This window comes from Mytilus californianus, unplaced genomic scaffold, assembly GCF_021869535.1.
Source record: "Mytilus californianus isolate M0D057914Y unplaced genomic scaffold, xbMytCali1.0.p SCAF_6, whole genome shotgun sequence".
Lineage (NCBI taxonomy): Eukaryota > Metazoa > Mollusca > Bivalvia > Mytilida > Mytilidae > Mytilus > Mytilus californianus.
Genome location: NW_026262712.1, coordinates 4,565,467 through 4,578,877, shown reverse-complemented (window position 1 = coordinate 4,578,877; position 13,411 = coordinate 4,565,467). Strand labels below are relative to the sequence as shown.

The following is a 13,411-nucleotide window of genomic DNA, read 5'->3' as shown; positions in this document are numbered from 1 at the left end:
TTAAGTTGAAATTAGAGGACATTTAAGTTTTAAGTCTACATAACATTTCATATAAAACTAAATACTGAGCAACACGAACTCCACCAATAATCAGTGGATAAACTTATGTGATCCTGAAGAGAAAAAAGTATGCTCTACATGTGACACTTTTTCAAATAAACCTTCGGAAGCTTTTTCTCTAATATGGTGTATTTCCTTAATTTTCTTGATGTAGTCGAATTTTCGTTTTTCGTGACCGAATGGATACTTGCTAATGATATATTGAAGTAACGACTGTGTAGCAGTAAAATTAAAATGTGTAATTTGTAAGTTACCAACCTAGTTTGCATAACGCTGAGTTAATGTTGAGTTGAAATAATATTAAAGTGTTCTGCACAAGTAGTACTTGCTTGTAAAAGAGAAGCAAATGATACAAAAGGGATATTCAAATACATAGTCGAAAACAAACGGATAATGGCATTGCAAAAAATGAAAATCGATCAAAAGTAGAGAAAAAACTAAAGATTTAGCAACACACATCCCAACAAAACCCGGATTTAAGGTGCTCTGAAAGGGTATGCAGACCCGTTGTGATGCTCGTATACGTACACACCTGGTGATAACTATGATTTGGTAGGTCACATTCAAGAAAAAGCAAATGTCCGATTTTCATCTATGGTATCGGCTGTTTTGGATATGTTGAGTCATGAAATTATAGACAACAATCTATATTGTCTACACAAGACTCTTCAGTAACGCTCGAATCAAAGAGTTAAAACGCCCAATAAAGAAACAAAGATCGATTTTGTTTAAGGATGTAGTCATGCCAGTTTTAGGATTTTTGGTCAGATGTTCGGACTCCTTTGGATTTTTTGCTACGATACTGGGTAAAATAATTTGCCCCAAATCACCCATTTTTCTTTACATAAAAGGTTCAATAAAAGGTCATTACCAAATTTTCAGCAGATTTTAGATTTCTTTTCTTACTATTTCAGACACAAATAATGCCAATGCTAAATATAAGGCAAATGTCCGAGTCAGCCTTTTCCCGCTATTTTTTATATCTCGAAAAGGAGTTCCATAACCTATCAACATTTTTAGCTTATTTTGTACCTTAAATAATGCTCTTCTGATTTATAGTATAAATCTTAAATTCCAGATTATTTTTTTTTAATATCATCATCATGTCAAATACACATATGAACCAAGATATCTAACTTATTCGTTTCTTTTTTCCAATATTGTTAAATGTCATCACTTCAGTCATTTATTTGATTTAGTTGTCCGGCATTGTTATATCATTTCTAGCCAATTCGTCAACTTCTTGTCTTATATTGTCGGTAGGTTTATCTGGTTTGTCATTAACTTTGTCTTCAAATTCCATAGATTTTATCGATTGTAATTCAATTATGTCTTCGATGTTTTCCTGAACAATAGTATTTGCTTTTTTGTGTAAATCGACAGTTCTAACTGACAATCGCAGTTCGTTTTTAGATGATCTGTTTGCTCGGTTATCCTCTTTATTTCTTTGATTTCTTTTTTTCTTAGCGTTATCTCCTACTTTTTGAGTTGCATTGTCTTTTCTGATTCCAACTCCCTTTCCACCCGCTTTAACACTCACTTGCATCATCTTTGTGTCTTTCTTGAATCGTATTGCATTCAATAAAGTTGTTACAACACAACATATCTGAATTAGAGAGTGGCTTGAAATAAGAATCTTATGGTATACATGGTATACGCCACCACAAAATCGATTTTGTTTTTGTTGTTTTGTTTTAATAATTATCTGAGATACCTGGAACGATTTTATTTCATAAAGAATCTTTTTTGTTTACTTATTGTACCTCAAACTTAATAACAATGTGTAGGTCCTGAAAATGCGGTTTTATTTTCATTAAATTAATCGGGCATGACTTATTGGGTACGCCTTTTATAATCAAGGGGTCCACACACGGCATTCAAAATACAATAATTCAAAGCTCCGTGGAATAAAAATGCCTTTGATTGATCATCTCTAGCTAAAAATCAGACAATATCATAGTGGAAATTCAAAGATGTTCGAAACTTAAAAAGTGCCTGCAATAGGAATTGATAAACACAAAAATACACGTTTTACTGACTGTAATGTTTAAATGGGCGGTCTTGCCTTTGAATTCGTTGAAAAGTTTGTATAAGGTTTTTTGGAGGTCGACCCACATTTCACTTCGTCCAAAATATACATGACATATTTGCAACTGGACATTTAGGCGGCAATCAATTATTCAGGGTCACAGGATTTAACTTCCGTATTCAGACCGAACGTATTCAAACGTCCATCACAGCCACACAGCCAAACGGATGCCTCACGTTAGCAAGGGTTTACTGTTGTATGGGAGAAGTGCAAGGGTTAATCGCGTCCAGCTGTTAAACGTAAATTTAAGCTTTTCATTAATCATTTGTCTTTTCAATTTGTATTTTCGGACCTATTCAATAATTTAACTATTTTGATTGGATGTATCCGATAATCCACTGGTATCAATGTAAGAATCTAAATGTATTACACGATGTTTAATACATGAATTGTTGGAAGAGATTTACTAACTGTCTGCTTATAATCTGGTCTTTTAAAATTAATTTCCTGATTACAAACAGATAAAAAAAAAACCCAAATATATATATAACAAAAAGTTTTGTGCAGAACATTAATTAGTCAGTTGTAAATGAGGTCAGTATATGGTTGACTGACTCATTTATGAAATAAAAAATTATTATTTTGAACATTTAAAGTTTGAAAATATAAGTTTACCCCTTAGTTTTATAGAACAATTCAACGGTTTATATTTAGAACTGGAAATGTTTAAGAATTCATAATTTGAATCACGTAAATGTCTTTAAATCGATCGGTTTTCGATGCAATTAAGTAACTTGTGTAGAATGTGTAGTGTTTACCTATCAAGTAAGTTGAATCCGATTTAAACTCGTCAATTCTAGGGGAATAAGGCTTATCCAAAGGCCTTTTCTGTACTGTTTATGACTTTTTTTAAGATTTCGAAATCAGTAAAAGTTTAATAATAAGTTAATATTGATATTAAAAGACCTCATCACAAAAGAACTCTTAAAATCGCCCCACCTTTTGGGCTCGTGGATCTTAGCTTCCCTTTTTGTTCCGAGATCTTTTATTGTCAATATAAACTTATCATTGAACTTTTATTATTACTAATAACTTCTTTTTCTATCATTAAATTTGACTATTGATTTAAATTAAAAAGGTACAGATAGTTATGTATGTGTTTTTTTTTTGGGGGGGGGTTTTGAGCTGCGACTTGGATAAAACTCCTGACCGCACATAAAGTATTACAGACCTGGGTACAGCTAAACATCTTTATGTTCTTAGTAAACTATGAGAATACCTAAAGCTCACCTGTTGTATTGGGAATTTGGTTAGAAACAATAAAAACAGATTTACTTTTTTGTGGATCTTGCTCAAATATCACTGATTGTTTTCCTTCATTTAATAACCAAGTAGACTACTTGATTGTCGATAGCATGTTCTACTGTCATATTAGAATAAATTTCAAAACTGTGTGAGATTAAGATGTTTAAGTTCTATATTAAAAAGATATTTTCTTTGCCTTCATCTGACGACATATGTTTTATACATTGTGTTACATGTTACATGCATATTGACTCGATCGGATGAGTTCAGCCCTTACCAACTGATTTTAATAGTTTTTTCTTGTGTTGTCATCGCTTAACCCCGCCACATTCTGTGTCTGATTTGTCCTAGTCAGGATTATATAATGCAGTGGTTCTCGTTTGTTGCTGTATATCATATTTGTTTTTGCTTCATTGTTTTGTACATACATCATCAGGCCGTTTTACTTTCGTCTGATTTATGTTGCATTTGTCATTTCTGGGCTTTCAGTGGTACTTTGCGATATTGGCTTTTGCTCATTGTTGATCGCCATACGGTGGCATATAGTCGTTTGTTTTTTTTTTGGGTTTTTTTTTTAACATTTAACTGATACAGTTGTTAACGTCTGCGTCATTTGGTCTCTGGTAGACAGTTGTTTCATTGGCAATCATACCACAACTTCGAATTTTTATATTGACTCTGCAAGCATGTGTGAACATTATAAATAGATACGCAAGTCGACTAAACTTCGGGTATATCAACGCAATTAGTGTCCTTACATTTTGTTTATTGTTTAAAACCCTCTTACATTTTCATCAGGGAGCAATCGGTTATAAGTCATGGCCTCCGGTTTCCTCGATTTACCACAAGTCAGCAGCAAACTATACAAAGTACCAACGGTTGTAAAAATTACAACCTTCTGTAAAACGCAGTCCTGGCTTGATACTTTTAAATTAAAAACGAATGAGGCGGGTAAAACCTGTTTAACTATACGATAGTGGACTTAGTGCCATCAAACTAAGGGTTACAAGTGGTAAAATTGAAGTCATCCATTCGAAAATTTTGGAGACGTAATCAAAAGTTGGTTTCCGGTTAAGGAATATCTGCCCCACATATGACGATGGATATGTTTAAATTGTCGTAACCATCATCGCGTCCTCTTCTCCTTGAATGTGAACCATCGAAGATGTACTTGCATTACCCATACGATAGTTACAACTTGTGGACCTCCTGAGATTTACCCCCTGCTTTTTAGTAGGGTTCATGTCGCTCAGTGTTTGGTGTTCTATCCTTTGTATTATAGACTGTTGTTTTTCGATTTTTGCCTTGGTATTGCCAGTTTGTCTTCAACTTTTGTGTTTGATTATCTCTATGATGTCTTTTTTATGCAGAATCATATATGCAAATTATGAAGAAGTGCAGCTTAAAATCACGAAAACACGTGAAGTACTTTTCCACAACTTATTCTGTAAGAATAAAAGGAAATCGGAAGTATACTTAAAAAAACACTCTTTTGCACATATTCATACTCACCTCTACAAAAATGATCATAGCCATGAATACAATGAAGATTGTGCTGTATATTTCTAATCTTTCTTTAACTGCAACATCACATGACTAAAAGACATAGTTGGCAAACTTAATTTCTTGGACATACAATGGAGTCCTATATTTGTTGTATATATCAATATTTTGTTATAATCAAATATTTTATGACTATGAAAGCAATATTTTCTGCGAAGGGATTTTACAAATTCGGGGTGATTTTTACAACATGATTGCCGAACTAAATTTAGAACCAGGATTGGTAAAACATTGTGTCGAAAAACTATTTAAATAGACCGTTCAGCACAAATTAATTAGTTTTACAATTAAAACAACCTATTAATCCGTTTATAATCCGTATAATGAAGAATAATTCAGTATTATTTATTATGTCATTCATGGAGACTTTATAGCTATTTGGTCGTTTTGTATTGCATAAACATTTATGAAAATATCAAATGCTATTTCTTATATAATGACATTTAGATTAGATTAATAAGAGCCTTGGAAAAGATATATCATGTTGATAAATCATACCCTAAAGTTAGAGATTTAAATAATTAACCTGTGAGCGATAGTAGCCGTCTAGCATAGAAGTTGAGCAGTTGCTATCTGTTCTCGTAGAGTAAGGGAAGACATTGGTTTGAGATATACAACATTGTACTGGAATTCGTTGACCTGCTGATCTGTCATATAAATACCAGTAAGTAGATTTAAATGACGATTCTATCATAGGTCCTACTCCACAACATTCTGCCTACATAAAAAGTTAACAGATGTTTTATTTAGAGTTTCCTCAAATTGATATCTACTTTTAGAAGTTGTCAGTGGTATATGTATGCATATGATCCCACTGATCACTTTAACAAAATAATAAAGAGACAAACGACAGACTTCTGTTAAATTGCGCCTACTTGTATTCAATTCTACATTATATCAGCAGTTTTTCTAAGAATTTTCGAATCATGCATATACTTTATCTATAATAATTAGCTGACTATTTTCCTTCTGATATTGTTTGTCAATTGTGATTTATTCGCAACACTTAAAAAACAGTCTTGGACAAGTAAAGTACTATATCAATAAAATAAAAAAAGATCTCTCCAGATTATTTATGAATATAACTTGAAAGACAGGGCTGTCTTGAATATGCAGTAGGATATGAGCTTTTTCTCCGTGTTGCATATCTAACTGTTACTTTGAGATGAATAACAGGAAATAGACCCGGTTCGCTTTCTGTAACTTTGCCTAAACACGTGCTAAATTGACGTAAAGTGTGTGTAGGTCTTTGTTTCATTACTTGATATAGCATATAATTTCATTTACATATATGGCACTGGAAACTAATTTGCAAATTCTGCGGAAGAATTCTGACAAACTGTTCAACATTTTGTATTCTAATTTAAACAAGGGGTTGACTCATTTTGATAAATATTTTCTGTACATTTTAGACTATACACTTATTCTTGTATGTATGTCCAATGTTTAAGTACTGATAGTTTTACATGTATTTATCCGTAGTGTAGTAATCATTTTTTTAACCGTTTTCCTGTCATCATACCTGTACAAATAGTGTGTTCCACGAAAGTGATAATGACCAATCACGTGTTGCTGATTTGTCAGAGTAATCATAACCGCCATTAGTACTATTAAACTGTTTCATAAGTTCATCTTCTAGCTCTGAAGATACCTATAAGTTAAATCAATGTAGTGTACGTTCATACGAATAAACGGATATGTGATCAAAAGTAAGAGTAAGCAGGTAAGAAAGGTATCAACCCAACAAAACTATAAAGCAAAGAAATCTTAGCACACGGTCTTCAATTATTTACAACTGTCTAGTTAATATGTCGGGCTCTTCTTTATTCTTATCGCAATCATATATGAAAATTACATCCTATTGCCAGACATTAGCCTACTGTATTAATATGGGTTTTTTATACCTATTTTTTAAATAGTAGAATGTCATAAAGATAGTTGGAGCAGAAACTACATGTCCTTTAACTATTTTATTTTTATTCTTGTACATGTCTATAAATAAAACAAATCTATTTAATTTTTATTCTTGTACGTGTGTACGATTGTTCTTGCGTTTGCTTGTACTGTAATCCTGTCAGGAAGTGTTGTCATTTTCATCAATAGCGGTATTTTTAACATTGTTATATAAGCGGGAGGTTTGGCTAGCCATAAAACCAGGTTCAAGCCACCATTTTTTTCTTAAAATGACCTGTATAAAGTCAGGAATATGGCATTTGTTATCAAACAGTCCGTTTCAATGTACATTGGCGTTTGCTTTATTTGCAGTTCAGTGTACCTGTTGTTCCGTTGTTTTCCTTCTATAGTTGATGTGTTTCCCTCGGTTTGAGTTTGTTACTCGGATTGTTTTCGCTCTATCGAATTATGACTATTGAACAGCGGTATACTACCGCCGTTACTTGTAGCATCTGAATATTTCAATTTAACTTATGATATACTAAATCATCAATACAAATTCCCTTTATAAACTGTGTGCATCTGAGGCGCTTTTCCTGATTGACCTTCATCAGGAACATTCTTTAACAGCAAAAAAAAAATAAGTAGCCATATTCTTAAAAGTGATTTAAAAGGAATTTCAAACAAGGTCAAATTTGCCTAAAGTAGTTGGAACTATAGCATATCAATAACTTCTAAATTAATCAAAGGAATTTTTTTAAATAAATGTCATAAATCATGTTAGAGGAATTATTGTTTTTGGAAACAGCTACTATTCGTTCTTCTAATATTACCGCGTATCTGAGTTGTGATAGATTGCAAGTGATAGATGTAGCTTGATCTTACAAAGAAATCCTCCCAAACCAGTGCAATGGGACGTCTTGACTTTTGCAGTGGAAAACTGGCTTTTGCTCTGTGCTATTACTTTGAGACGAAGAACAGCAAATAAACGAGGTTCATCTTCGTTAGTCTTAAAAGTACGTGTAGCGATTTGTGTCTTGAATAAAAATTATCGTATTTTTATCATCAGGAAATTATGTTGAATCATTAATTGTAATCAAATTATTTTAGGTAAGGTTTACAGGTTTGTGTATGCCTATCACGTGATTTGCTCTTAAAGGTTAATATTTTTGGCTTTCTAAATGTTTGTCTCTATCGTACCTGCAAGAGGATAGTAGTCCCCAATTATACCATTTTTCAAGGAACCAGTGTTACGGTATAACCACGATGTATAATGTCTGTGATAAATTATGTTAGAGTCAATATGTGGAACATTATGTTTGTGAATTTACAGTTAAGACATATATGGAGTTGTTACAGACCTCTGGAGAGACCCTTTTGTTCCTTATGCTCTAAACATTTTGTATATTTGGCTATCCAAACATTTTGTTCTCAAACAAACGTGATGTATTCAAACAAAAGAGTTGTCATATGGCAAAATCCTAGATACGTTATTCATTAGATTAGCACCACGTGACTTTAGCTCTTTTAATTAAATTACTTCCCTTAGCTGTAGATTGAAAAATAGAAATTATATCAATTTTGCTGATCATCAAGTCTGTTTCCGTCTTTGATCTTAAACTTACGTGTCTCTGAAAATCTTCCGCAGGTATATATTTACAAATATGCTATGTAGTGCAAAGGAATAATGCCTAATATTTGAGGTTTTAGAAAATTGGACGGAATTAATCAGTTAAATTGAAAAGGCCGAACGTTTTTAGTGTTGATAAGGTTCATTTGTACACGAACACAAGGCAAAAACATGTACAATTCACCAATATGCGGACAAAATGTTGATGTAATTACGAATTGGCATATTTGAATATTTACTTAAGGGGCATGCATATTCCTATTGAAACGGATGTCAACATGATACGGCAATATGGCCGCTATGCAAATTAGTACTCAACATGTGGCCACTGTAATCATATCCTACTTTTTTCATACTAGACAATTATTTAAATGAAGTTAATTCCTGTAGAAAGGTCAATTTATTTCCAATTGTTTTACAAAATATGTACAGTGGTATCATTTGTCTGATTATTGATTTTGAAATATAATGCTAGACTTAAAAAAATATTTACCCATTACTCTGAGTTAGTCATTTGTAAAATAAATGTTATACAATTTAAAGCAGTCGAAACACTCCCACATGTTGTGACACATTTGAAAGAACTATAACATTTTTTTGCAAAAATAAATATATCATATAGTATCCTACTTCTTTGAGTTTTAGCATACATATTGTGTATTATTTTGCAAATTAAGTATAACGACAAGGAAGTTTTGAAAAACTGTTGGTGATACAATAACTATATTAGATTTTTATTTTAAAGCTCTAATTAGTTATTTATGGGGGTGAATGACCCTCATCCGAATATCAATTTTACTTCAAAATCTAATACAAATTACGAATCACTTTTCATACAAAAATAATTACCAACATTTTGTTCTATGTACTTTTGTATAGCGTAATCCATGCTTAAAAGAGAGACTAAAGATTCGGAAAGGACATTCAAATTGCACTTTAAAAATAAAATTAATGAAAAAGTATGAGTTTGCTTTTTTTTCTAGAAAATAAACCTTACGAATGTCTGTAAAACTGTTGTTCTCCGAATGTCATCCTATATTTTTAGGAACATTTACTTCAATATGATTCGAAAAAATGTAAACGACATCTTCGGAAAATTACACAATATGTGCAAATGGAGAACTAAGAATATATATATTTTCATTTATCCAATTTTTAGTTCTATGATCGTTTTGAAGAGACTTTTTTCCGCGATGCTATCAAACACAACAATTGGAGCAACAGAATAATTAACGTTTATATCTGTTTGACAGTTATCTCCTCTTCATATTTTCTCATATTTCCCTTAATTAGTTTCCTTTTATTCGATGGATACTAGAATCGATTTAGGAAAGTTTGTTCTATTTACACAGATCTTGGTATAATTTTTTTGAATAACGTTATAAAAAACGAAGCTAGTCAGACAAAAATGCAAAGGTGTTGTCACACCATAAAGTATAATGAATAAACATATTATTTTAGCAAAACTGTAATTACTATATAAGTATTTTAACGATAAATGAATTATGTTATTCGTAAACTTACATTATTGAAAAAAATCACCCATAATCCTTCTTGAAGAAGATTTGCAACTGCCACGATACACAATACCCCAGCACTCTAGTAATACAAAAAGTATGCCAGTATTAATGTAAATATAATAACTTTAGTCACCACAATAACATTAACGATACCAATTTTTCTACATTAGATGCACTTTCGACAAGAAATGTCTCTTCATTGATGCTCAGGACTTAAATATTTGAACATCCAAAACTTGGTAGGAATTGAAGAGATGATAAAACCAAAAAGGACAAAAAGTATAGCCAAAACCGGATATGGTATCAGCGCTATGCATACGAGAGATATACTCTCTTATTTTCTATCTTAATTAAAAGTAATTTCTAAAATTTTAAAACAACAAACTTTAATAACACAATAACGTGTAACCGTATTTGGCTGGTAATACCCTCGGGGACAAACAGGCCACCAGCAGAGGTATCGAACCAGTGGTAGTAATTACATTAATGGTACTAATTTTACTGCAACAGAAACGCATTTTGACAATTTAAAGAGAGGCGAAATATACCAATGGGACATTCAAACTCAGTAGAAAAATAACTGACAACGCCATGGCCAAAAAAGAAAACCAAGAGTAAACAAAAAAATTTCTCTTCAGTGATGCTTGAGGCCAAACAATTTAAAAATCCAAAACGTATTAGGAATTGAAGAGCTGATAAAAACAAAAAAGAACAAAAGTATAGCAAAAGCCGGGCAAGGAATCAGAGATTTGCATGAGGAAGATACATTCATTAATTCCGAATTTTTATGCAAGTACCGAAGTACTGGCTCCTGGGCTGGAGATACCATCGGGTATATCATATTAGAGTGTTTCGGGCCTGTTTTTTGTCTCACATCAATACAATCTCCTCGTAATTTGCCAAATCTAGTGATTATGATAGAATGTGTTTGTGACATAATATGTTTAAGCTGCGGAATATTCTCTAATTGACTTATTTCTTGAGGATTTGAAAGAAACAACTCAATTACTTGAACAGAGGGAACACAGCAAGAAGGGTAAATTCATAGTATAATTTAGTCTTAAATGAAATCAATGCAGTTACATCTCCATTTAAATTAAATTTCTTTCATGTTAATAAAAAACATCAATATGAAGAAGAAAAATTATCGTACGACATCAATATAAATTCAATATGTATGAAAATTACAGATATTATCTTAAATTTTCGATGCTCTAACCCTATTTTTGTAAAAATTTCATCAGCAATAGAACACTTTTTAAAAACAGCCTTTTCAGATAATTCATTTCTACCATAAAGTTACGCCAATCATATGCTAAATGCACTGTTACCAAAACAGAGAGGGAATATGTTTTTGAAACCAAGACACTAAATTGCTGTATGCCAATTCAAAATATAAGAAAACAACAGTACTTACGACAAAACTAAGAACTGATTTCCATTTGGGTAATACCATAACAAAGATTGACAATATAGCAACTGCTATGGATACAGACGAAAAGGTGACAGTCACAATGGAAAATATGTTGATCGACCTTGTAAATATTTGATCGGTAACGTTTATCCTGGAGAATAGTTCTTGTACATCGGAGTTTCCAAAAACTTTGTCAAATCGTATGTTGATGGCTAGACACAGCACCACAATGTTGAATATCTGTTAAATTAAACAATCAGTGATTCACAACCGTGTATAGTAATTTGCAATTACAGAGACCTTGTCAAATTATCTTCCAGTTCAGTACATACGCGTATATTCTTCAACAATCTTTTTGTGTAGGATTAAGGAATCAGACATATTCAGTACTAATAGCATGATTTCTCTGACTTCCTGAGTATGTGTTGTATGACATTCATTTACCTGCATCTATGGTGTCGACAAAATGGAATTAACTGAATATGCTGGTTTTATTTTCATTTAGACCATACTAATTTTGACGTTATTCATCAACTTATTGAGAAAACCGGATATAGGCTGGTTGCTCATTATAAATATAGCCCATCACATGGTGTGTGGCTGTACAGAATTAGAAATCTCTGCAGTGGAGTTTGCTCTTTATCTTTTATCTTTTGTTCGTTCATTTAATTGTTTGTCTATAAATAAGTAGGTGTTTGTGACGTAATATTGAACTTATAAACAATAGGTCAATATAAGAATAAGTAGATATGGTATGATTGCCAATGAGATATATATATCCTACCATATTCTACAAAATATAGACTAAAGCAGTAGGCTAAATATGTCAAAGAAAAGCAATCAAATGACACTTACAAAAAAAATCTAGTATCTAGCATCCAAAGATAAATATATATATATATACTAGAAAATACTCACAAACAAACATCCAAGAGAAATAAAGTGAACCAGTGAAATTTTTGACCTATAATGTAAAGATATCATAGTAGAAACATACATTTTTTACGTTTAAATAAAACATCTTAGAGCACAATTTTTTACTATATGCATGAGCGTGTTATACAATAACAAACATACAAATAAAATTGCTACATATTCTAAATATTTTTAGTTTTTATTAGCATAATTGAATCTTTCCAAATATGATTTATTGCATGTATTGTATATATATTATAGTGATTCTGATATTTCCTAATCGGTTATTAATAATATGTGGTTTTCGATTATATTATTATTGAATGCTGACGTCAACGATTTAGCAATTTTTTTTCATGGAGGAATAATGTGGTTGGTGTTGTATGTTACTATATATGTTTGGTAATCGTGTATCCTTTCAATTAAACATACCACTGACAAAACAAAGTCTAAGTTGAAGAAATTCTTTGGTGGATCAAGAGTTGTTTTGTTATAAATTTGAAAACAAAGTCTAAGTTGAAGAACTTTTGTGATGGATCAAGAGTTGTTTTGTTATAAATTTATATTACAAGGCTATAGTAAAAGTTTCTAAGTCTTTTTTTGTTGGCAACCCAAGTTGTTTCTTCTGTATGTTACCATTATAACTCGCAATACATGATGCGTGTCTCCTTAATAGCTAATCGATGCTCAATTCTTACGTTTTCAACTTTTCTTCTTTTTTTATTATCCCCCCCCCCCCCCCACACACACACACACACACACACACACACACCCTGTTTTTTTTTTTTGCTTATTCAGGGCCATTAATTTTCAAATTTTCATTTCTATAAAAATGCTAAAACGACATCGCAAATAAGATATCATTTTAATTCTTTTTCATTTAGAATAAATTTCCCACATAACTCTACATAAACTTTTCCTAAAGATCTCATATTAAAAATGTTGTTTTTGTTGCTTTTTTGTTGTTTTTTTATTTTTGTTTGTTTTTTTTATCTTCTTCATTTTTTTTTCGAAAAGGGTGGGGTGGAGTGGGTCAGTTAGTGTTTGAAGTCATTAGTCGAAAACAAACTGACAAAACCATG

The 13,411-nt window shown here is 31.8% G+C and overlaps 1 protein-coding gene across 1 annotated transcript in view; it reads right to left on the bottom strand.

Moving 5' to 3' along the window:
- Positions 1-1,132: 1,132 nt before the first annotated feature.
- The window catches only part of LOC127706057 (uncharacterized), a 33,094-nt gene continuing 20,815 nt past the window's right edge, over positions 1,133-13,411 (bottom strand). Inside the window, exons 14-20 of the mRNA XM_052210473.1 lie at positions 12,333-12,378; positions 11,418-11,654; positions 10,005-10,079; positions 6,480-6,608; positions 5,484-5,675; positions 4,907-4,990; positions 1,133-1,666 (exon numbers count right to left, since the gene is read on the bottom strand). Coding sequence (XP_052066433.1) covers positions 1,256-1,666; positions 4,907-4,990; positions 5,484-5,675; positions 6,480-6,608; positions 10,005-10,079; positions 11,418-11,654; positions 12,333-12,378 — 1,174 coding nt within the window. The 3' untranslated portion in view covers positions 1,133-1,255. The remainder of the gene's footprint in view (positions 1,667-4,906; positions 4,991-5,483; positions 5,676-6,479; positions 6,609-10,004; positions 10,080-11,417; positions 11,655-12,332; positions 12,379-13,411) is intronic.